Source organism: Oncorhynchus kisutch, linkage group LG8 (genome assembly GCF_002021735.2).
Source record: "Oncorhynchus kisutch isolate 150728-3 linkage group LG8, Okis_V2, whole genome shotgun sequence".
Classification (NCBI taxonomy): Eukaryota; Metazoa; Chordata; class Actinopteri; order Salmoniformes; family Salmonidae; genus Oncorhynchus; species Oncorhynchus kisutch.
In genome coordinates this window covers 15,938,268-15,960,030 of record NC_034181.2, presented here as the reverse complement: position 1 = coordinate 15,960,030, position 21,763 = coordinate 15,938,268, and the positions used below count along the sequence as shown (strand labels likewise).

The 21,763-nt window shown below is 48.0% G+C and overlaps 1 protein-coding gene across 1 annotated transcript in view; it reads left to right on the top strand.

Annotated features, from left to right (window-relative positions):
* Window positions 1–21,286, top strand: part of LOC109894943 (extensin-3-like) — a 55,353-nt gene extending 34,067 nt beyond the window's left edge. Inside the window, exons 2-11 of the mRNA XM_031829501.1 lie at window positions 17,188–17,340; window positions 17,457–17,648; window positions 17,764–17,917; window positions 18,010–18,227; window positions 18,379–18,492; window positions 18,607–18,798; window positions 18,948–19,022; window positions 19,251–19,364; window positions 19,481–19,826; window positions 21,280–21,286. Coding sequence (XP_031685361.1) covers window positions 17,188–17,340; window positions 17,457–17,648; window positions 17,764–17,917; window positions 18,010–18,227; window positions 18,379–18,492; window positions 18,607–18,798; window positions 18,948–19,022; window positions 19,251–19,364; window positions 19,481–19,826; window positions 21,280–21,286 — 1,565 coding nt within the window. The remainder of the gene's footprint in view (window positions 1–17,187; window positions 17,341–17,456; window positions 17,649–17,763; window positions 17,918–18,009; window positions 18,228–18,378; window positions 18,493–18,606; window positions 18,799–18,947; window positions 19,023–19,250; window positions 19,365–19,480; window positions 19,827–21,279) is intronic.
* Window positions 21,287–21,763: the final 477 nt, after the last annotated feature.

Sequence of the window (21,763 nt, the reverse complement as noted above, 5' to 3'; positions counted from 1 at the left end):
CTAGAATCCTGACTAGAACCAACATTTTTTATCATATTACTCCAGTGCTAGCCTCTCTACACTGGCTTCCTGTCAAAGCAAGGGCTGATTTCAAGGTTTTACTGTTAACCTACAAAGCATTACATGGGCTTGCTCCTACCTTTCTCTCTGATTTGGCCCTGCCGTACATACCTACACGTACGTAACGGTAACAAGACGCAGGCCTCCTAATTGTCCCTAGAATTTCTAAGCAAACAGCTGGAGGCAGGGCTTTCTCCTATAAGGCTCCATTTTTATGGAACGGTCTGCCTACCCATGTCAGAGACGCAAACTCGGTCTCAACCTTTAAGTCTTTACTGAAGACTCATCTCTTCAGTGGGTCATATGATTGAGTGTAGTCTGGCCCAGGAATGGGAAGGTGAACGGAAAGGCTCTGGAGCAACGAACCGCCCTTGCTGTCTCTGCCTGGCCGGTTCCCCTCTTTCCACTGGGATTCTCTGCCTCTAACCCTATTACAGGGGCTGAGTCACTGGCTTACTGGGGCTCTCTCATGCCGTCCCTGGAAGGGGTGCGTCACCTGAGTGGGTTGATTCACTGATGTGGTCATCCTGTCTGGGTTGATGCCCCCCCTTGGGTTGTGCCATTGCGGAGATCTTTGTGGGCTATACTCAGCCTTGTCTCAGGATGGTAAGTTGGTGGTTGAAGATATCCCTCTAGTGGTGTGGGGGCTGTGCTTTGGCAAAGTGGGTGGGGTTATATCCTTCCTGTTTGGCCCTGTCCGGGGGTGTCCTCGGATGGGGCCACAGTGTCTCCTGACCCCTCCTGTCTCAGCCTCCAGTATTTATGCTGCAGTAGTTTATGTGTCGGGGGGCTAGGGTCAGTTTGCTATATCTGGAGTACTTCTCCTGTCCTATTCGGTGTCCTGTGTGAATCTAAGTGTGCGTTCTCTAATTCTCTCCTTCTCTCTTTCTTTCTCTCTCTCGGAGGACCTGAGCCCTAGGACCATGCCCCAGGACTACCTGACATGATGACTCCTTGCTGTCCCCAGTCCATCTGACCGTGCTGCTGCTCCAGTTTCAACTGTTCTGCCTTATTATTATACGACCATGCTCGTCATTTATGAACATTTGAACATCTTGGCCATGTTCTGTTATAATCTCCACCCGGCACAGCCAGAAGAGGACTGGCCACCCCACATAGCCTGGTTCCTCTCTAGGTTTCTTCCTAGGTTTTGGCCTTTCTAGGGAGTTTTTCCTAGCCACCGTGCTTCTACACCTGCATTGCTTGCTGTTTGGGGTTTTAGGCTGGGTTTCTGTACAGCACTTTGAGATATCAGCTGATGTACGAAGGGCTATATTAATACATTTGATTTGATTTGATTTAATGCAGAATGCCACAGGATGTTTTTGTGTTGGTTAAAACTCTTTTGGGATAAGGGGCAGCATTTTCACTTTTGGATGAATAGCGTGCCCAGAGTGACCTCCTACTCTGTCTCAGATGCTAATATATGCATATTATTAGTATTATTGGATAGAAAACACTCTGAAGTTTCTAAAACTGTTTGAATGATGTCTGTGAGTATAACATAACTCATATGGCAGGCGAAAACCTGAGAAAAATCCAACCAGGAAGTGGGACATCTGAGGTTTGTAGTTTCTCAAAGCTTGGCCTACTGAATACACGTTGAGATATGGATAAAGTTGCACTTCCTAAGGCTTCCACTAGATGTCAACCGTCTTTAGAAACTTGAATGAGAATTCTACTATAAAGGAGGGGCTCATGAGACCTCTTTGAGTCAGTGGTCTGGCAGAGTGCCTTTGTCTCATGACGCGCGCTCCCGACAGAGTTACCTCTCGTTCCAGTGCTTTTCTGAAGACAAAGGAATTCTCCGGTTGGAACATGATTTGATGTTTTTTGTTAAAAACATCCTAAAGATTGATTCCATACATCGTTTGACATGTTTCTAAAGGACTGTAACAGAACCTTTCAAATTTTTGTCTGGATGAAGTACCTGCGCCTCATGAAGATGGATTACTGGGGCTGAACACGCTAACAACAAGTGGCTATTTGGACATCAATTATGGACTTTATAGAACAAATCAGTCATTTATTGTCGAACTGGGATTCCTGGGAGTGCCTTCTGAGGAAAGGAAGGTAAGTGAATATTCATAGTGTTTTTTCTAACTTCTGTTGATTCCAAAATGCAGGCAATGAGGCAGTGATCACTGAGATCTTGGTTGAAAACAGCAGAGGTGTATTTAGAGGGCAAGTTGGTTAGGATGATATCTATGAGGGTGCCCGTGTTTACGGCTTTGGGGTTGTAGCTGGTAGGTTCATTGATCATTTGTGTGAGATTGATGGCATCAAGCTTAGGTTGTAGGATGGCCGGGGTGTTAAGCACGTCACAGATTAGGTCACCTAGCATCAGCTAAGAAGATAGATGGGGGGCAATCAGTTCACTTATGGTATCCAGAGCACAGCTGGGTGCAGAGGGTGGTCTGTGGCAGGCGGAAACAGTGAGAGACTTGTTTTTAGAGAGGTGTATTTTTAAAAGTAGAAGTTAAAATTGTTTGGGTACAGACCTGGTTAGTAGGATAGAATTATCTCTGCAGTACATTGCAACACAGCCCCCTTTGGCCGTTCTATCTTGTTTGAAAATGTTGTAGTTAGGGATGGAGATTTCAGAGTTATTGGTGGTCTTCCTAAGCCAGGATTCAGACACGGCTAAGACATCCGGGTTGGCAGAGTGTGCTAAAGCAGTGAATAAAACAAACTTAGGGAGGAGGCTTCTAATGCTAACATGCATGAAACCAAGGCTTTTACGGTGACAGAAGTCATCAAAAGAGAGGGCCTGGGGAATAGGAACAGAGGAGGAGTAGGATAAGGGTACGGCTAAAAGCCATGAGAATTGGACGTCTAGGACGTCCGGAACAGAGAGTAAAAGGAACAGGTTTCTGGGGGTGATAAAATAGATTCAAGGTATAGTGTACAGACAAAGGTATGGTAGGATGTGAATACAGTGGAGGTAAACCTAGGCATTGAGCGATGATGACAGAGAAATTGTCTCTAGAAACATCATTGAAACCAGGTGTGGTCATTGCATGTGTGGGTGGTGGAACTGAAGGGTTGGATAAGGTATAATGAGCAGGGCTAGAGGCTCTATAGTGAAATAAGCCAATAAACTCTAACCAGAACAGCAATGGACAAGGCATATTGACATTAAGGAGAGGCATGCTTAGCCGAGTGATCATAAGGGTCCAGTGAGTAGTGAGGTTGGTTGGGGTCACGGCGATTCAGACAGCTAGCCGAGCCATGGGTAGCAAGCTAGCAGAAGATGGAGGTCGGTTTTTAGCCACCCCGTGCGTTTCCGTCGGTAGATTAGTGGGGTTCCAATCCAATTGTCAAAATGGTTATAGTTATAGTGGCCCAAGATAATTGTTCGATAGATGTGTTCAGATAGCAGCCGATATGCTCAAGACAGCTAATGATTAGCGGGCCGCAGTTAGCAGATGGGCGTTCAGGTTACATCACGATGGAGCGGCCAGTTGAATAACTCCCTCGGGCAGATAACGTTGGTAGTCCAGTCATTAAGGCCCGGTGGGGCTCCGCATCGACAGTAAAACGGGTCCGGATAGGTGATTGTAGCCCAGGAGTGGCTGATGCAACTTTTCAGGTGGCTAAATCCGGGATAATTGGTGTTTGCTCTGGAATCGGCGTTAGCCAATAGTCACTCGGATAGCAGCTAGTTAGCTGCAAGATCCAGGTATAAATGTCCAGAGCTTGCAGTAGAAATCCGGGGATATGGAAAGAAAATAGGTCCGGTATGCTCTGGTCTAAGTCGCGTTGTACAAAACTGACGATAGCTTTCTGAGCTAAAGGATAGCTGATAACCGCTAGCCGTGGTTAGCTGAATACTAACGTTAGCTAGTGAGCTGGCTAACTTGTGGCTAGCTTCTGTTGTGGATTTCGGATATGAGTTGAATAATACTTTTGAAAGATCCGCACCACATTTGGTGAGGCAGGTTGCAGGAGAGTGTTTTGAAGTTGAGTTTTTAGAAAAAAGATATAAAAAGATATGAGAAGAAAAAGCTAAAAAGATATCAAATATATATATACATGGGACAAGATGAGAACAAAGGACGTCTGACTGCTACGCCATCTTGGAAAAAAGATGCGACCAGAGGAGAGGAGAGGAGAGGAGAGGAGAGGAGAGGAGAGGAGAGGAGAGGAGAGTTGCGACCAGAGAGAGAGAGATGAGAGGAGAGAGAGAGAGAGAGAGAGAGAGAGAGAGAGAGAGAGAGAGAGAGAGAGAGAGAGAGAGAGAGATGCGAGCAGAGAGCGAGAGATGCGAGCAGAGAGCGGGAGATGCGACCAGAGAGAGAGAGATGTGACCAGAGAGAGAGAGAGAGATGCGACCAGAGAGAGAGAGAGAGAGAGATGCGACCAGAGGAGAGGAGAGGAGAGGAGAGGAGAGGAGCGGAGCAGAGAGGAGAGGAGAGAGAGAGAGAGAGGCGACCAGAGAGCGAGAGAGGCAACCAGAGAGCGAGAGAGGTGACCAGAGAGGCGAGAGATGCGACCAGAGAGCGAGAGAGGCGACCAGAGAGCGAGAGAGGCGACCAGAGAGCGCGAGAGGCGACCAGAGAGCGAGAGATGCGACCAGAGAGCGAGAGATGCGACCAGAGAGCGAGAGATGAGACCAGAGAGCGAGAGATGCGACCAGAGAGCGAGAGAGGTGACCAGAGAGCGAGAGAGGTGACCAGAGAGTGAGAGCGAGAGCGAGAGAGAGATCACAGTGGCAGAATACCTGACCACTGTGATTGACCCAAACTTAAGGAAGGCTTTGACTATGTACAGACTCAGTGAGCATAGCCTTGCTATTGAGAAAGGCCGCAGTGGGCAGACTTGGCGCTCAAGAGAAGACAGGCTATGTGCACACTGCCCACAAAATGAGGTGGAAACTGAGCTGCACTTCCTAACCTCCTGCCAAATGTATCACCAAATTAGAGACACATATTTCCCTTAGATTACACAGATTCACAAAGATTCCGAAAACAAACCCGATTTTGATTAACTCTCTTATCTACCGGGTGAAATACCACAGTGTGACATCACATTTATTTTCCATTTTGTACTTTAACCATGTGCACATCATTACAACACTGTATATATACATAATGACATTTGTAATGTCTTTACTCTTCTGGAACTTCTGTGATAATAATGTTTACTGTTCAATTTTTGTTTATTTCACTTTTGTATATAATCTAATTCACTTGCTTTGGCAATATTAACATATGTTTCCCATGCCAATTAAGCCCCTTAAATTAGATTGAGAGGAGACCAGAGAAAGAGAGATGTATAAGGACACAAGGCGAGACCCAGATGCAGACACAGGACGTAGATGGTTTGAGTTTTTGATATTTATTACATCCAAAAGGGATTGGCAAGACAATGGTTTTGGACAGGCAAAAGGTCAAAACCAGTTTGGGGTCAGAGTCCAGGAGGTACAGTGTGGCAGGCAGGCTCGAGGTCAGGGCCGGCAGAATGGTCAGGCAGGCTCGAGGTCAGTACAGGCAGAATGGTCAGGCATGCTCGAGGTCAGTGCAGGCAGAATGGTCAGGCAGGCTCGAGGTCAGTGCAGGCAGAATGGTCAGGCAGGCTCGAGGTCAGTGCAGGCAGAATGGTCAGGCAGGCTCGAGGTCAGTGCAGGCAGAATGGTCAGGCAAGCTCGAGGTCAGTGCAGGCAGAATGGTCAGGCAAGCTCGAGGTCAGTGCAGGCAGAATGGTCAGGCAGGCGGGTAGAGAGTCCAGAAAACAGGCAAGTGTCAAAACCAGGAGGACTTGTAAAAGAGAATAGAAAAGGCAGGAGCATGGGAAAACACACTGGTTGACTTGGAACATACAAGACGAACTGGCACAGAGTGACAGGAAACACAGGGATTTAATACACCAGGGAATACAAGCGACATCTGGAGGGGGTGGAGACAATAACAAGGACAGGTGAAACTGATCAGGGTGTGACAAGATGACCAGAGAGAGAGAGGAGACCAGAAAGAGAGAGATGAAAAGAGAGAGAGAGGAGACCAGAGAGAGGAGACCAGAGAGAAAGAGAGATGACCAGAGAGAAAGGTGACCAGAGAGAGACAGATGACCAGAGAGAGAGAGGTAACCATAAAGATAGTTGACCAGAGAGAGGTAACCAGAGAGATAGGTGACCAGAGTGAGAGAAAGATGTGAGCAGAGAGAGAAAGAGGTGACCAGAGAGAAAGAGGTGACCAGAGAGACAGAAGTGACCCAAAAGAGAGAGATGACCACTTAGAGACATGACCAGAGATAGAGAAAGAGGTTATCAGAAAGTGGTGACCAGAGAGAGATGTGATCAGAGAGAAAGAGATGTGACCAGAAAGAGAGAGGTGACCAGAGAAAGATGTGATCAGCGAGAGAGGTGACCAGAAACAGAGATGACCAGAGAGGTGAGAGAGGTGACCAGAAAGACATGTGACAAGACGCAGAGAAGTGACCAGAGAGAGAGGTGAACAAAAGGAGAAAGGTGACCAGAAAGTGAGGGATGACCGCAGAGAGAGAGGTGACCGCAGAGAGACAGATATGGCCAGAGAGAAAGAAGTAACCAGAGAGAAAAAGAGGTGACCGGAGAGAGTTGTCCAGAGAGAGAGGTAACCACCGATAAAAAGAGAGGTGACCAGAGAGAGAGAGAGATGCAACCAGAGACAGAGAGAGGTGAACAGAGAGAGGCAACCAGAGAGAGAGAGGAGACCAGAGAGAGGAGACCAGAGAGAGCGAGATGCGACCAGAGAAATAGATTGATGACCAGAAAGAGATGACCAGATACAGAGGTGACCAGAGAGAGGTGTTACCAGAGAGATGTGACTAGAGAGAGGTGACCAGAGAGAAAGAAGTGTTACCAGAGAGATTTGACCAGAGAGATGTGACCAGAGAGAGGTGACCAGAGAGAGAGGTGTTACCAGAGAGATATGACCAGAGAGATGTGACTAGAGAGAGGTGACCAGAGAGAGAGAGGTGTTACCAGAGAGATGTGACCAGAGAGATGTGACTAGAGAGAGGTGACCAGAGAGAGAGAGGTGTTACCAGAGAGATGTGACCAGAGAGATGTCACCAGAGAGATGTGACCAGAGAGAGGTGACCAGAGAGAGAGAGGTGTTACCAGAGAAATGTGACCAGAGAGATGTGACTAGAGAGAGGTGACCAGAGAGAGAGAGGTGTGTCCAGAGAGTGTGACCAGAGAGAGGTGACCAGAGAGATGTGACCAGAGAGAGGTGACCAGAGAGAGAGAGAGGTGACCAGAGAGAGAGAGGTGTTACCAGAGAGATGTGACCAGAGAGATGTGACCAGAGAGAGTTGACCAGAGAGAGAGAGGTGTTACCAGAGAGATGTGACCAGAGAGAGGTGACCAGAGAGAGAGGTGGTTACCAGAGAGATGTGACCAGAGAGATGTCACCAGAGAGATGTGACCAGAGAGAGGTGACCAGAGAGAGAGAGGTGTTACCAGAGAGATGTGACCAGAGAGATGTGACTAGAGAGAGGTGACCAGAGAGAGAGAGGTGTTACCAGAGAGTGGGGCCAGAGAGATGTGACTAGAGACAGGCGACCAGAGAGAGAGAGGTGTTACCAGAGAGATGTGACCAGAGAGAGGTGACCAGAGAGATGTGACCAGAGAGAGATAGGTGTTACCAGAGAGAGGTGACCAGAGAGATGTGACCAGAGAGAGGTGACCAGAGAGAGAGAGGTGTTACCAGAGAGATGTGACCAGATGTGACTCATAGCTGCTACTCCCATTACGGACTTGGGAGAGGTGAAGGTCGAGAGCAGTGCGTCCTCTGAAACACATCTCAACCAAGCTCCACTGCTTCTTCACACAATGCCCACTTAACCTGGAAGCAAGCAGCACCAATGTGTTGGAGGAAACACTATACACCTGGCAACCATGTCAGCGTGCACTGCGCCCAGCCCGCCACAGGAGTCGCTAGGGTGTGATGGGACAAGGACATCCCTTCCGGCCAAACCCTCCCCTAACCTGAACGACGCTGGGCCAATTGTGAGCTGTCTCATGGGTCTCCCGATCGCGGCCGGCTGCGGCAAAGCCTGGACTCGAACCCAGAATTTCTGCAATTATGTTTTAAAATCAGGAACATCAAAAGATGAAAAGATGGCCCTGAAGGACATGGCTGTCATTTTACATTCTTCCAACCAATTGTGCTATTTTGTTATTTGGAAAATTGCTAAATAAAATTGATGACCTACGATTAAGATTATCCTACCAACGGGACATTAAAAACTGTAACATCTTATGTTTCACCGAGATGTGTCTGAATAACGATACGGACAATATAGAGCTAGCGGGATTATTCTTGCACCGGCAGAACAGAGACGCTACCTCTGGTAAGATGAGGGGTGGGAGTGTGTGTCTATTTGTCAATAACAGCTGATGCACGATGTCTAATATTAATGAAGTCTCGAGGTATTGCTTTCCTGTGGTAGAGCACCATATGATAAGCTGTAGACCTCACTATCTACCAAGTTAGTTGTCATCTGTATTATTTGTAGCCATCTATTTACCACCACAGAACGAAGCTGGCACTAAGACCGCTCTCAACCAACTCTATATGGCCATAAGCAAAGAAGAAAATGCTCACCCAGAAGCGGCGCTCCTAGAGGCCAGGGACTTTAGTGCAGGTAAACTTAAATCAATTTTACCAAATTTTTATCAGCATGTCACATGTGCAATCAGAGAAAACAATTCCTGGACCACCTGTGATCCACACACAGAGATGCATACAAAGCTCTCCCCCGCCCTCCATTTGGCAAATCTGATCGTAATTCTATCCTCCTGATTCCCGCTTACAAGCAAAAACTGAAACAGGAGGTACCAGTGACTCACTCAATACGGAAGTGGTCAGATGATGCGGATGCTACACTATAGGAATGTTTTGCTAGCACAGACTAGAAAATGTTCTGGAATTCATCCAATGGCATTGAGGAGTACATCACCTCAGTCATCGGCTTCATCAATAAGTGAATTGACGATGTCGTTCCCACACTGACTGTACGTACATATCCCAACCAGAAGCCATGGACTACAGGCAACATCCGCATCGAGCTAAAGGCTAGAGCTGCCGCTTTCAAGTAGCGGGAGACTAATCTGGATGCTTAAAAGAAATCCCGCTATGCCCTCAGACGAAACACCAAACAAGCAAAGCATCAATACAGGAATAAGATTGAATCCTACTACACCGGCTCTGACGCTCGTCGGATGTGGCAGGGCTTGAAAACTATTACAGACTACAAAGGGAATCCCAGATGTGAGCTGCCCAGTGACGCGAGTCTACCAGACAAGCTACATTCATGCCTTTTATGCCCACTTCCAGGCAAGAAACACTGAAACATGCACGAAAGCATCAGCTGTTCTGGATGACTTTGTGCTAACGCTCTCGGTAGCCGATGTGCACAAAACCTTTAAACAGGTCAACATTCACAAAGTCGCAGGGCCAGACGGATTACCAGGACGTATACTCAAAGCATGCGTGGACCAACTGTCAAGTGTCTTCACTGACATTTTCAACCTCTCCCTGACAGAAACTGTAATAGCTCATTGTTTCATGCAGACCACCATAGTCCCTGTGCCCAAGGAAGCGAAGGTAACCTGTCTAAATGATTACCGCCCCACAGCACTCACGTTGGTAGCCATGAAGTGCTTTGAAAGGCTGGTCATGGCTCACATCAACAGCTTCCTCCCTTACACCCTAGATCCACTCCAATTTGTATACCGCCTCAACAGATTCACAGATGACGCAATCTCAATTGCACTCCACACCACCCTTTCTCACCTAGACAAAATGAACACCTATGTGAGAATGCTGTTCATTGACTACAGCTCAGCGTTCAACACCATAATGCCCACAAAGTTCATCACTAAGCTAAGATACCTGGGACTAAACACCTCCCTCTGCAACTGGATCCTGGACTTCCTGACGGACCGCCCCCAGGTGGTAAGAGTAGGCAACAACACGTCTGCCACGCCGATCCTTAACACTGGGGCCCCTCAGGGGTGTGTTCTTATTCCCGCCTTTATTCCCTGTTCACCCACGACTGCGTGGCCAAACACAATTCCAACACCATCATTACGTTTGTTGACGACACAACGGTGGTAGGCCTGATCACCGACAACGATGAGACAGCCTATCGGGAAGAGGTCAGAGAACTGGCAGTGTGATTCCAGGACAACAATCTCTCCCTCAATGTGAACAAGACAAAGGAGCTGATCGTAGACTACAGGAAAATGCAGGCCAAACAGGCCCCCATTAACATCGACAGGCTGTAGTGAAGTGGGTCGAGAGTTTCAACTTCCTTGGTGTCCACATCACATGGTCCAAACATAACATGGTCCAAACATACCAAGACAGTAGTGAAGAGGGAACGACGAAAACTTTTCCCCCTCAGGAAACTGAAAATACTTTACATGGGTCCCCAGATCCTCAAAAGGTTCTACAGCTGCACCATCGAGAGCATAACCGCATGGTATGGCAACTGCTCGGCATCTGACCATAAGGCGCTGCAGAGGGTAATGCGAACAGCCCAGTACATCACTGGGGCCAAGCTTCCTGCCACCCAGGACCTATACAATAGGGGGTGTCAGAGGAAAGCCCATAAAATTGTCAGATACTCCAGTCACCCAAGTTATAGACAGTTTTCAAGTCCAAGTCTAGAACCAAAAGACTCAACAGCTTCTACCCCCAAGCAGTGAGACTGCTGAACAACTAATAAAACTGCCAATGGACAATTTACATTGACCCCTCCCCCCTTCCATTTTGTACACTGCTGCTACACGATGTTTGTTATCTATGCATAGTGACTTCGCCCCCACCTACAAGTACAGTTTACCTCAACTAGCCTGTTCCCCCACACACTGACTCGGTAGCGGTGCCCTCTGTGTATAGCCTCATATTGTTTTTCTTATTGTGTTACATTTTATTATTACTTTTTATTCTACTTGGTAAATATTTTCTTAACTCTTCTTGCACGGCACTGTTGGGCTTGTAAGTAAGCATTTCACTGAACTGCACTGTTGGCTAAGAGCTTGTTAGTAAGAATTTTACTGGTAAAGTCTACACTTGTTATATTCGGCGCATGTGACAAATAAAGTTGGATTTCATTTGATCCCACAGATCTCTCCAGACAGATACACTAGACAAGAGAAAAGCAAAACAACAGTGATTCTCAAGGAGAGCAGAGAGAGGAGAGGATGTCTGACACAGAAAGGCTGTGAAGCGTGGCCGTGTTAATGCTTATGGATTTGGGCTAATCCTGTAGCATAGAGCATAAAACGTCTTCAAGGTAATTACACGCTCTGATCTCATCCAGACATCCCTGGATACACTTGTTACAGTTTAAGGTATTACATATACTGTACCCTGGATACGCTTGTTACAGTTTAAGGTATTACATATACTGTACCCTGGATATGCTTGTTACAGTTTAAGGTATTACATATACTGTACCCTGGATATGCTTGTTACAGTTGTAAGTATTACATATACTGTACCCTGGATACACTTGTTACAGTTTAAGGTATTACATATACTGTACCCTGGATACGCTTGTTACAGTTGCAAGTATTACATATACTGTACCCTGGATACACTTGTTACAGTTGTAAGTATTACATATACTGTACCCTGGATACGCTTGTTACAGTTGTAAGTAGTACATATACTGTACCCTGGATACACTTGCTACAGTTTAAGGTATTACATATACTGTACCCTGGATACACTTGTTACAGTTTAAGGTATTACATATACTGTACCCTGGATACACTTGTTACAGTTGTAAGTATTACATATACTGTACCCTGGATACGCTTGTTACAGTTGTAAGTATTACATATAGTGTACCCTGGATACGCTTGTTACAGTTGTAAGTATTACATATACTGTACCCTGGATACACTTGTTACAGTTTAAGGTATTACATATACTGTACCCTGGATACGCTTGTTACAGTTGTAAGTATTACGCTTTTTAAGATCATACGGTTGGTAGGATCTTTAGGTATTTATTTGCCCTTGCAGTCAGAGAGTTACGTAAGTTGGGAAACCAAAGTGGAAGCTGTAATGAACACAAGGGGAGACAGAGAGCTGGTTTCAAGCGCAGGGTGCAGCATTTGTTTATTGCAAAGGACCACAGGAGGCGAGAGGTAGCTGGGTCCAGGGGCAGGCAGAAGGTCATACACAGGGGTCCAATAGGCTAAAGTACAGGCAGGGAATAGGCGTCCTTAGTGAGGCAGGCAAAAACTATCATACACGGAAGGAGACAATCACGGGGAAAAACAGAGCTATGAAAGACCTGTGTCACAAAACAAACAATACCTCACAGTGACGGGGTTCAAAGAACTGAACTAAATAGTGTGTGATAATGACATACAGGTGTGTGAACAGGTGATTAGAATTCAGGTGATTGGGATCTGGAGAGTGAGCTGCATTCAGAGGATCTAGGTGTTTGAGAGTGAGTTGGAAAGTGGGTTGGAAAGTGAGCTGCGTTCAGGGGATCTACGTGTTTGAGGGTGTGAGTTGGAAAGTGGGTTGGAAAGTGAGCTGCGTTCAGGGGATCTATGTGTTTGAGGGTGTGAGTTGGAAAGTGGGTTGGAAAGTGAGCTGCGTTCAGGGGATCTATGTGTTTGAGGGTGTGAGTTGGAAAGTGGGTTGGAAAGTGAGCTGCGTTCAGGGGATCTACGTGTTTGAGGGTGTGAGTTGGAAGCAGATGTTACAGAAGCTAATAAAAGCTACCGTTGAGAGGTTAACCATGGTGATTAGATATAAAGACACACAATATGCCCAATATCATAACATTATTTAATTAAAATACATATAGAATTGCTTCAGCCATGAGACTAAAACAAACATCTCTATAGCCTGGTGCCTTCCATAGGAGAGAGTTCTTTATCTACCAAATAGGCTTGTTGAAATCAGCTTCAGACAGGCTCTTGACCCAGTCACTACGTCATCCTGTCAATGTGCTCCAGTACCAGAGATGGCAGGCTCTGTCCCTGTCACTCCAGTCATAAAGCAGCACAACCTGTCCACTGTGTGTGTGTGTGTGTGTGTGTGTGTGTGTGTGTGTGTGTGTGTGTGTGTGTGTGTGTGTGTGTGTGTGTGTGTGTGTGTGTTTGATAACGTTGTGTTCCCCGTCGTAAAGCTGGACCCCTGTCCATGACACTGTCTACAGTGGATAACAGTGTTATCTAATGGCAAGCTTCTCTATTTACCCCTAAACACCCATCCACCAATAGACACCCATATACTGTATATCCACACCCACCCACCCATAGATCACTGTCATTTGCGTGAAGAGAAAGTGGAGAAAAAGGGGTCGGTGGGCGGGCTGCCTTCTGAGAATTCGTAGGCGATCGAATAAATCCCCACTTCCATCCATTCTGCTAGCAAACATGCAATAAAATCGATGACCTACGCGGAAGATGAAACTACCAACGGGACATTCAAAACTGTAAAATCTTATGCTTCACAGAGTTGTGGATGAACGACAACATTATCAACATAAAGCTGGCTGGTTGAATGCTGAACCGGCAGGATAGAACAGCGACGTCTGGTAAGACAAGGGGAGGGGGACTATGATTTTTTGTAAATAACAGCTGGTGCAAGATATCTAAGGAAGTCTCAAGGTTTTGCTCACCTGAGGTAGAATATCTCATGATAAGCTGTAGACCACACTATCTACCTACAAAGTTTTCATCTGTATTTTTCATAGTTGTCTACATACCACCACAGACTGATGCTGGCACTAAGACAGCACTGAATTAGTTGTATTCCGCCATAAGCAAACAGGAAAACGCTCACCCAGAGGTGGCGCTCTTAGTAGACGGGGACTTTAATGAAGGGAAACTTAAATCCGTCCTACCAAATTTCTATCAGCATGTTAAATGTGCAACCAGAGGGTAAAAAACTCTGGACCACCTTTACTCAACACGCAGAGATGCATACAAAGCTCTCCCTCGCCCTCTATTTGGCAATTCTGACCATAATTGTATCCTCCTGATTCCTGTTTACAAGCAAAAAAATAAGCAGGAAGCACCAGTGACTCGGTCAATAAAAAAGTGGTCAGATGAAGCAGATGCTAAGCTACATGACTGTTTTTCTAGCGCATACTGAAATATATTCTGGTATTCTTCCAATGGCATTGAGGAGTACATCACATCAGTCTTGGCTTCATCAATAAGTGCATTGATGATATCATCCCCACCGTACATACATATCCCAACCAGAAGCCATGGTTTACAGCCAATATTAGCACTGAGCTAAAGGCTAGAACTAACGCTTTCAAGGAGCAGGACTCTAACCCGGAAGCCTATAAGAAAACCTGCTATGCCCTCTGACGAACCATCAAACATGCAAAGCATCAATACAGGACTAAGATGGAATTGTACTACACCAGCTCTGATGCTTGTCGGATGTGGCAGGGCTTCCAAACTATTACAGACTAAAAAGGGAAGCCGAGAGATGTATGGTGACACGAGACAACCAGACGATCTAAAATACTTCTATGCTCGCTTCGAGGCAAATAACACTGAAACATGCACGAGAGCACCAGCTGTTCCGGAACACTGTGTGATCACGCTCTCCACAGCCAATGTAAGTAAGACCGTTAAACAGGTCAACATTCACAAGACCGCAGGGCCAGATGGATTACAAGCTCGTGTACTGCGAGCATGCGCTGGCCAACTGGAAAGTGTCTTACTGCCCTAACAGATCCATAGAAAGAGTCTCTTAACAACAAGGAACTTTGGTCCCAAATGAGGACCCAGCCGAGAAGAGATCAACATCCGACGAGCTTCTCCTTCACGTCTCTATGGATTAAAATGACATGATGCAATCTCTATTGCACTCCACACTGCCCTTTCCTACCTGGACAAAAGTAACCCCTATGTGAGAATGCTATTCATTGACTATAGCTCAGCGTTCAACACCATAGTGCCCTCAAAGCTCATCAATAGGCTAAGGACCCTGGGACTAACACCTCCCTCTGCAACTGGATCCTGGACTTACTGACGGGCCGCCCTCGGGTGGTAAGGGTAGGGAACAACACATCCGCCATGCTGATCCTAAACACGGAGGCCCCTCAGGTGTGTGTGCCCTCCTGTACTCCCTGTTCACTCAAGGAGTACAGGCATGACTCCAACACCATCATTAAGTTTGCAGATGACACAACAGTGGTTGGCCTGGTTACTGACACTCACGAGACAGCCCATAGGGAGGAGGTCGGAGACCTGACTGTGTGGTGCCAGGACAACAACCTCTCCCTCAATGTGATCAAGACAAAGGAGATGATTGTGGACTACAGAAAAAAGGGGACCGAGCACACCCCATTCTTATCGACAGGGCTGCAGTGGAGCAGGTTGAGAGATTCAAGTTCCTTTGTGTCCACATCACCAACAAACTAACATGGTCACCAACACCAAGACAGTCGTGAAGAGGGCACGACAAAACCTATTCCCCCTCAGGAGACTGAAAGATTTGGCATAGGTCCTCAGATCCTCAAAAGGTTTTACAGTTGCACCAGCGAGAGCATCACCAACAAACTAACATGACTGGTTGCATCACTGCCTGGCATGGAAACTTCTCGGCCTCCGACCGCAAGGCACTACAGAGGATAGTGAGTACGGCCCAGTACATCACTGGGGTCATACTTCCTACTATCCAGGACCTCTATACCAGGCGGTGTCAGAGGAAGGCCCTAACAAATTGTCAAAAACTCCAGCCACCCTAGTCAGACTGTTCTCTCTGCTACCACACGTCAAGCGGTACCGGAGTGCAAAGTCTAGGTCCAAGAGGCTTCTAAACAGCTTCTGCCTCCAAGCAATAAGACTCCTGAACATCTAATCAAATGGCTACCCAGACTATTTGCATTGCACCCCCCCCCCTTCTACACTGCTGCTACACTCTGTTATTATCTATGCATAGTCACTTTAATAACTACCTACATGTACATATTACCTCAACTAACCGGTGTCCTGGCACATCGACTCTGTATCGGTACACCCCTGTGTATAATCTTGCTATTATTATTTTACTGCTGCTTTTTAATTACTTGTTTCTTTTATTTATTTTTCTTACTCATTTAAAAAAAATGAACTGCATTGTTGGTTAGAGGCTAATAAGTAATCACTTCACTGTAAGGTCTACTACACCTGTTGTATTCGGCGTACGTGTCTAATACAATTTGATTTGATTCCAGAATCACCTAATGCAATCAAGACCAGGATTCCATTCCAAAATCAGCACTGATCTGGTCTAAAGCTGTTGTGGAGCCACTAACCAACAACCATTCTCCATGGGCCTTTCTCTAGCAACCAGTCATTTCACTGTGAGACCTCAAATAATCAGTCAGATACTCCCCATATAGACATTCTATCTTTGCTAGCTCTTAAAAAGCTCTTATTAGGACGGTGCACTCACACAGCAGGATACTTAGTGGTCTATTCTCCCATGTAAAGATCTATAATTATTCATGGAGAGAGGTTCCATCTCCTCATAAGGTGTACTGATTGAGTCATTGTTTAGCAGTGCAACTGTCTCTCTTATCTGCAGTCGTATACAGCGTCTGTCCCTTTCAGCTAGCGGGGACTCATTAACCAGATGCACACTTCCTGTTACTTCTTCCCCCATACAGAACCATTAGAACTGTGTCTCCGTGAATTGGAGTTACACAGTGAGAACGAGCAATAGAAATAGAATGAGTAGAAAGGACATTCCCATTCAGAGGCAGCCAGTATTTAGACATGGTTGAGCTACTGCCTCCCTGCCCTCAAGCAAGGCACTTAGCTAATGATTACAAATGAAATGGCTTTAAAATTGGGTTAAGGACGTATGCAATGAGTCATGAACCCGACTGAAACGTTGTGTCATCGGTGCACGGATATGACATCACAGAGGCAGCTATTGTAAAAGGAACCAGCCACAGTCCACTGGCTCATGAAATATAAGGTTAGCATACCATCACACAGAACCTCAACACACAGCCTTTTAACCAATCCGTTCATCCACTCTCCCTCCATCTCTCCTTCCCTGACACTTTCAGTCTTCTCATCACACCATTACTCTCTGTCTCAATCTCTGACCAGTATCACTCTACCAGTCCCCCCTCTTGCATCTCTGATGAGTACCCATCTACCAGTCCTCCCCCTCCATCGCTGAACAGTACCCCTCTACCAGTGTCCCCCCTTCCATCTCTGATGAGTACCCCTCTACCAGTCCCCCCCCTTCCATCTCTGATGAGCACCCCTCTACCAGTCCTCCCCCTCCATCGCTGACCAGTACCCCTCTACCAGTTCCCCCCCTTTTATCTCTGATGAGTACCCCTCTACCAGTCCTCCCCCTCCATCGCTGACCAGTACCCCTCTACCAGTCCTCCCCCTCCATCTCTGATGAGTACCCCTCTACCAGTCCTCCCCCTCCATCGCTGACCAGTACCCCTCTACCAGTCCTCCCCCTCCATCTCTGACCAGTACCCCTCTACCAGTCCCCCCCCCTTCCATCTCTGATGAGTACCCCTCTACCAGTCATCCCTCCTCCATCTCTGATGAGTACCCCTCTACCAGTCCTCCCCCTCCATCGCTGACCAGTACCCATCTACCAGTCCTCCCCCTCCATCTCTGATGAGTACCCCTCTACCAGTCCTCCCCCTCCATCGCTGACCAGTACCCCTCTACCAGTCCTCCCCCTCCATCGCTGACCAGTACCCCTCTACCAGTCCTCCCCCTCCATCGCTGACCAGTACCTCTCTACCAGTCCTCCCCCCTCTATCTCTTACCAGTACCCCTCTACCAGTCCTCCCCCCTCCATCTCTGATGAGTACCCCCTCTACCAGTCCTCCCCCTCCATCGCTGACCAGTACCCCTCTACCAGTCCTCCCCCTCCATCGCTGACCAGTACCTCTCTACCAGTCCTCCCCCCTCTATCTCTTACCAGTACCTCTCTACCAGTCCTCCTCCCTCCATCTCTTACCAGTACCTCTCTACCAGTCCTCCCCCCTCTATCTCTTACCAGTACCCCTCTACCAGTCCTCCCCCCTCCATCTCTGACCAGTACCCCTCCACCAGTCCTCCCCCCTCCATCGCTGACCAGTACCCCTCTACCAGTCCTCCCCCCTCCATCGCTGACCAGTACCCCTCTACCAGTCCTCCCCCTCCATCTCTGACCAGTACCCCTCTTCCAGACCCCCCCTCCATCTCTTACCAGTACCCCTCTACCAGTCCCCCCCCTCCATCTCTGACCAGTACCCCTCTACCAGTCCCCCCCCCTATCTCTGACCAGTACCCCTCTACCAGTCCTCCCCCTCCATCTCTGACCAGTACCCCTCTACCAGTCCCCCCCCTCCATTTCTTACCAGTACCCCTCCACCAGTCCTCTCCCCTCCATCTCTGACCAGTACCCCTCTACCAGTCCCCCCCCTCCATCTCTGACCAGTACCCCTCTACCAGTCCCCCCCCTCCATCTCTGACCAGTACCCCTCTACCAGTCCCTCCCCTCCATCTCTTACCAGTACCCCTCTTCCAGACCCCCCCTCCATCTCTTACCAGTACCCCTCTACCAGTCCTCCCCCTCCATCTCTGACCAGTACCCCTCTACCAGTCCCCCCCACTCCATCTCTTACCAGTACCCCTCCACCAGTCCTCCCCCTCCATCTCTGACCATTACCCCTCTACCAGACTCCCCCCCTCCATCTCTGACCAGTACCCCTCTACAAGTCCTCCCCCCTCCATCTCTGACTAGTACCCCTCTACCAGTCCTCCCCCCTCCATCGCTGACCAGTACCCCTCTACCAGTCCTCCCCCTCCATCTCTGACCAGTACCCCTCTACCAGACCCCCCCATCTCTTACCAGTACCCCTCTTCCAGACCCCCCCTCCACCTCTTACCAGTACCCCTCTACCAGTCCCCCCCCTCCATCTCTGACCAGTACCCCTCTACCAGTCCTCCCCCTCCATCTCTGACCAGTACCCCTCTTCCAGACCCCCCCTCCATCTCTTACCAGTACCCCTCTACCAGTCCCCCCCTCCATCTCTGACCAGTACCCCTCTACCAGTCCCCCCCCCTCCATCTCTGACCAGTACCCCTCTACCAGTCCTCCCCCTCCATCTCTGACCAGTACCCCTCTACCAGTCCCCCCCTCCATTTCTTACCAGTACCCCTCCACCAGTCCTCTCCCCTCCATCTCTGATCAGTACCCCTCTACCAGTCCCCCCCCTCCATCTCTAATCAGTACCCCCTCTACCAGTCCCCCCCCTCCATCTCTGACCAGTACCCCTCTACCAGTCCCTCCCCTCCATCTCTTACCAGTACCCCTCTTCCAACCCCCCCCCTCCATCTCTTACCAGTACCCCTCTACCAGTCCTCCCCCTCCATCTCTGACCAGTACCCCTCTACCAGTCCCCCCCACTCCATCTCTTACCAGTACCCCTCCACCAGTCCTCCCCCTCCATCTCTGACCAGTACCCCTCTACCAGTCCCCCCCCTCCATCTCTTACCAGTACCCCTCTTCCAAACCCCCCCTCCATCTCTTACCAGTACCCCTCTACCAGTCCTCCCCCTCCATCTCTGACCAGTACCCCTCTACCAGTCCCCCCCCACTCCATCTCTTACCAGTACCCCTCTTCCAAACCCCCCCCCCTCCATCTCTTACCATTACCCCTCTACCAGTCTCCCCCCTCCATCTCTGACCAGTACCCCTCTACCAGTCCTCCCCCCTCCATCTCTGACCAGTACCCCTCTACCAGTCCTCCCCCCTCCATCTCTGACCAGTACCCCTCTACCAGTCCCCCCCTCCATCTCTTACCAGTACCCCTCTTCCAGACCCCCCCTCCATCTCTTACCAGTACCCCTCTACCAGTCCTCCCCCCTCCATCTCTGACCAGTACCCCTCTTCCAGATCCCCCCCCTCCATCTCTGACCAGTACCCCTCAATCAGTTCTCATCCTCTCCTATGCCTTCCTTCCTGCCCTCCTTCCCTCTCTCCGTCCCCCAACCTTGAACCATAAATTAAATCTAATGGCTGATCCATCAGAGGGGAGAGGTCATGAGTGGTCATCGGAGGTCATGACCCCTCGCTGTTTTAGAGGCTTTTTAGAGTTCTGCTTCTGTGTCAAGTCACACGGGGGTTAATCCTGGGAACCCTTAACCAACTGTCTAGGGGCTCATAAAACACACACCAACCTGTTTACACAACCCTGACACTCCACACTGCTTTACCAGTCACACACCATTCATTCTCACTCTTTCTCTATTTTACACACACTCAGCCAGCGTGTCAGGTTCAGCTTCACCTCCTGTCATTAAACTCATTTCACAAACAACAAGAGATTATCCAGAACAAAGGAGGAGGAAAAGAAAACATAAAAAATAGCAACTTCTAGGAAAGTCAAAGAGTGTGTGAGAGTCAACAGTTTCCCTTCCTCCCTCTGTCCTCCCTACCGCCGGCCCGCCCTCCCTCCAGCCACCCCTCCCGCCACCCTCCCTTCCTTCCCTCAGCCCTCCCCTCCCTCCCGCTGTCCCTTCCTCCAGCCCTCCCTCTCTCCCGCCCTCCCCTCCTCCCTCCCTCCCTCCCTCCTCCCTCACTCCCGCCAGCTTGCCGGTCCGCCCACCCTCCCTCCCTCGCTTTTTTCCCTCTCTCTCCCTCAAACACTATAGTATGACATCCCCTCCAGGTACCAGCCTACCCACTGTTCTGCAGCTGTAGCATAAATCCCTAGTGTGCTTTGTGTGTTTGGTTTGTTTATTATGTGTGGTGTGTGTGTGTGTGTGTATATGTGTGTGTGTGTGGTATGTGCGTGTGTGCATGAGTGTGTGTCGTAGGGTATTCTGGGATGTTGGGATGGAACTAACAGGAATATACCCAGAGCTATAGCAGGTGCTGTTTTTCTTTACAACTCTAAAAACAATATTTAGGATATCCCTTTTAAGATTTGGTTCAGTTTTGAAAAAGTGAAATCACTTTCCATGTTTTTTTGAAAACACAATACTACCCACTCATATAGCAAATCTTGCTCATTTATTTAATCAAGCATATTTAATGAAGTCAAGTAACATATCTTAAAATAGAGGTGATGTTGACATTATACAATAGACAATTGCTTGGATTTAGAAACAGGATAAACAGACCATCAGACATTTACATGGTATGAATACTAAATGATTGAATGATGACTAATAAATGTTGTGACTTTGACCCAGTGCTCCTCTCTGTGTTGCCTGTAGGCGGTAAACAGACAGAGACATACAAATGGGTCTGGGAGAAATACAAGTAAAGAAATACACTGAACAGATAAATGGAGATTCGTCCTCCTCTGACTAGGAGTATGAGAGAATGGACCGTGGTAAGTGTTCGTCATTTTTTATGAAAAATCACTGAACGCGAAAATACTAAATAACAAAGTGAAAGACAGAAACGAAAACGAAACAGTTCTGTCTGGAGGAAACACAGACACAGAAAACAATAACCCACAACACAAGTGGGAAAAACAGGCTGCCTAAGTATGGTTCTCAATCAGAGACAACGATTGACAGCTGCTTCTGATTGAGACCATACCAGGCCAAACACATAGAAAACCAATCTAGAACTCCAAATATAATGCCCACCCCAACTCACGCCCTGACCAACCTAAAATAGCAACAAAAACAAGGAACTAAGGTCAGGATGTGACAAAGGGAGAAGATATGAAAACATGTGGTGTTTCATACT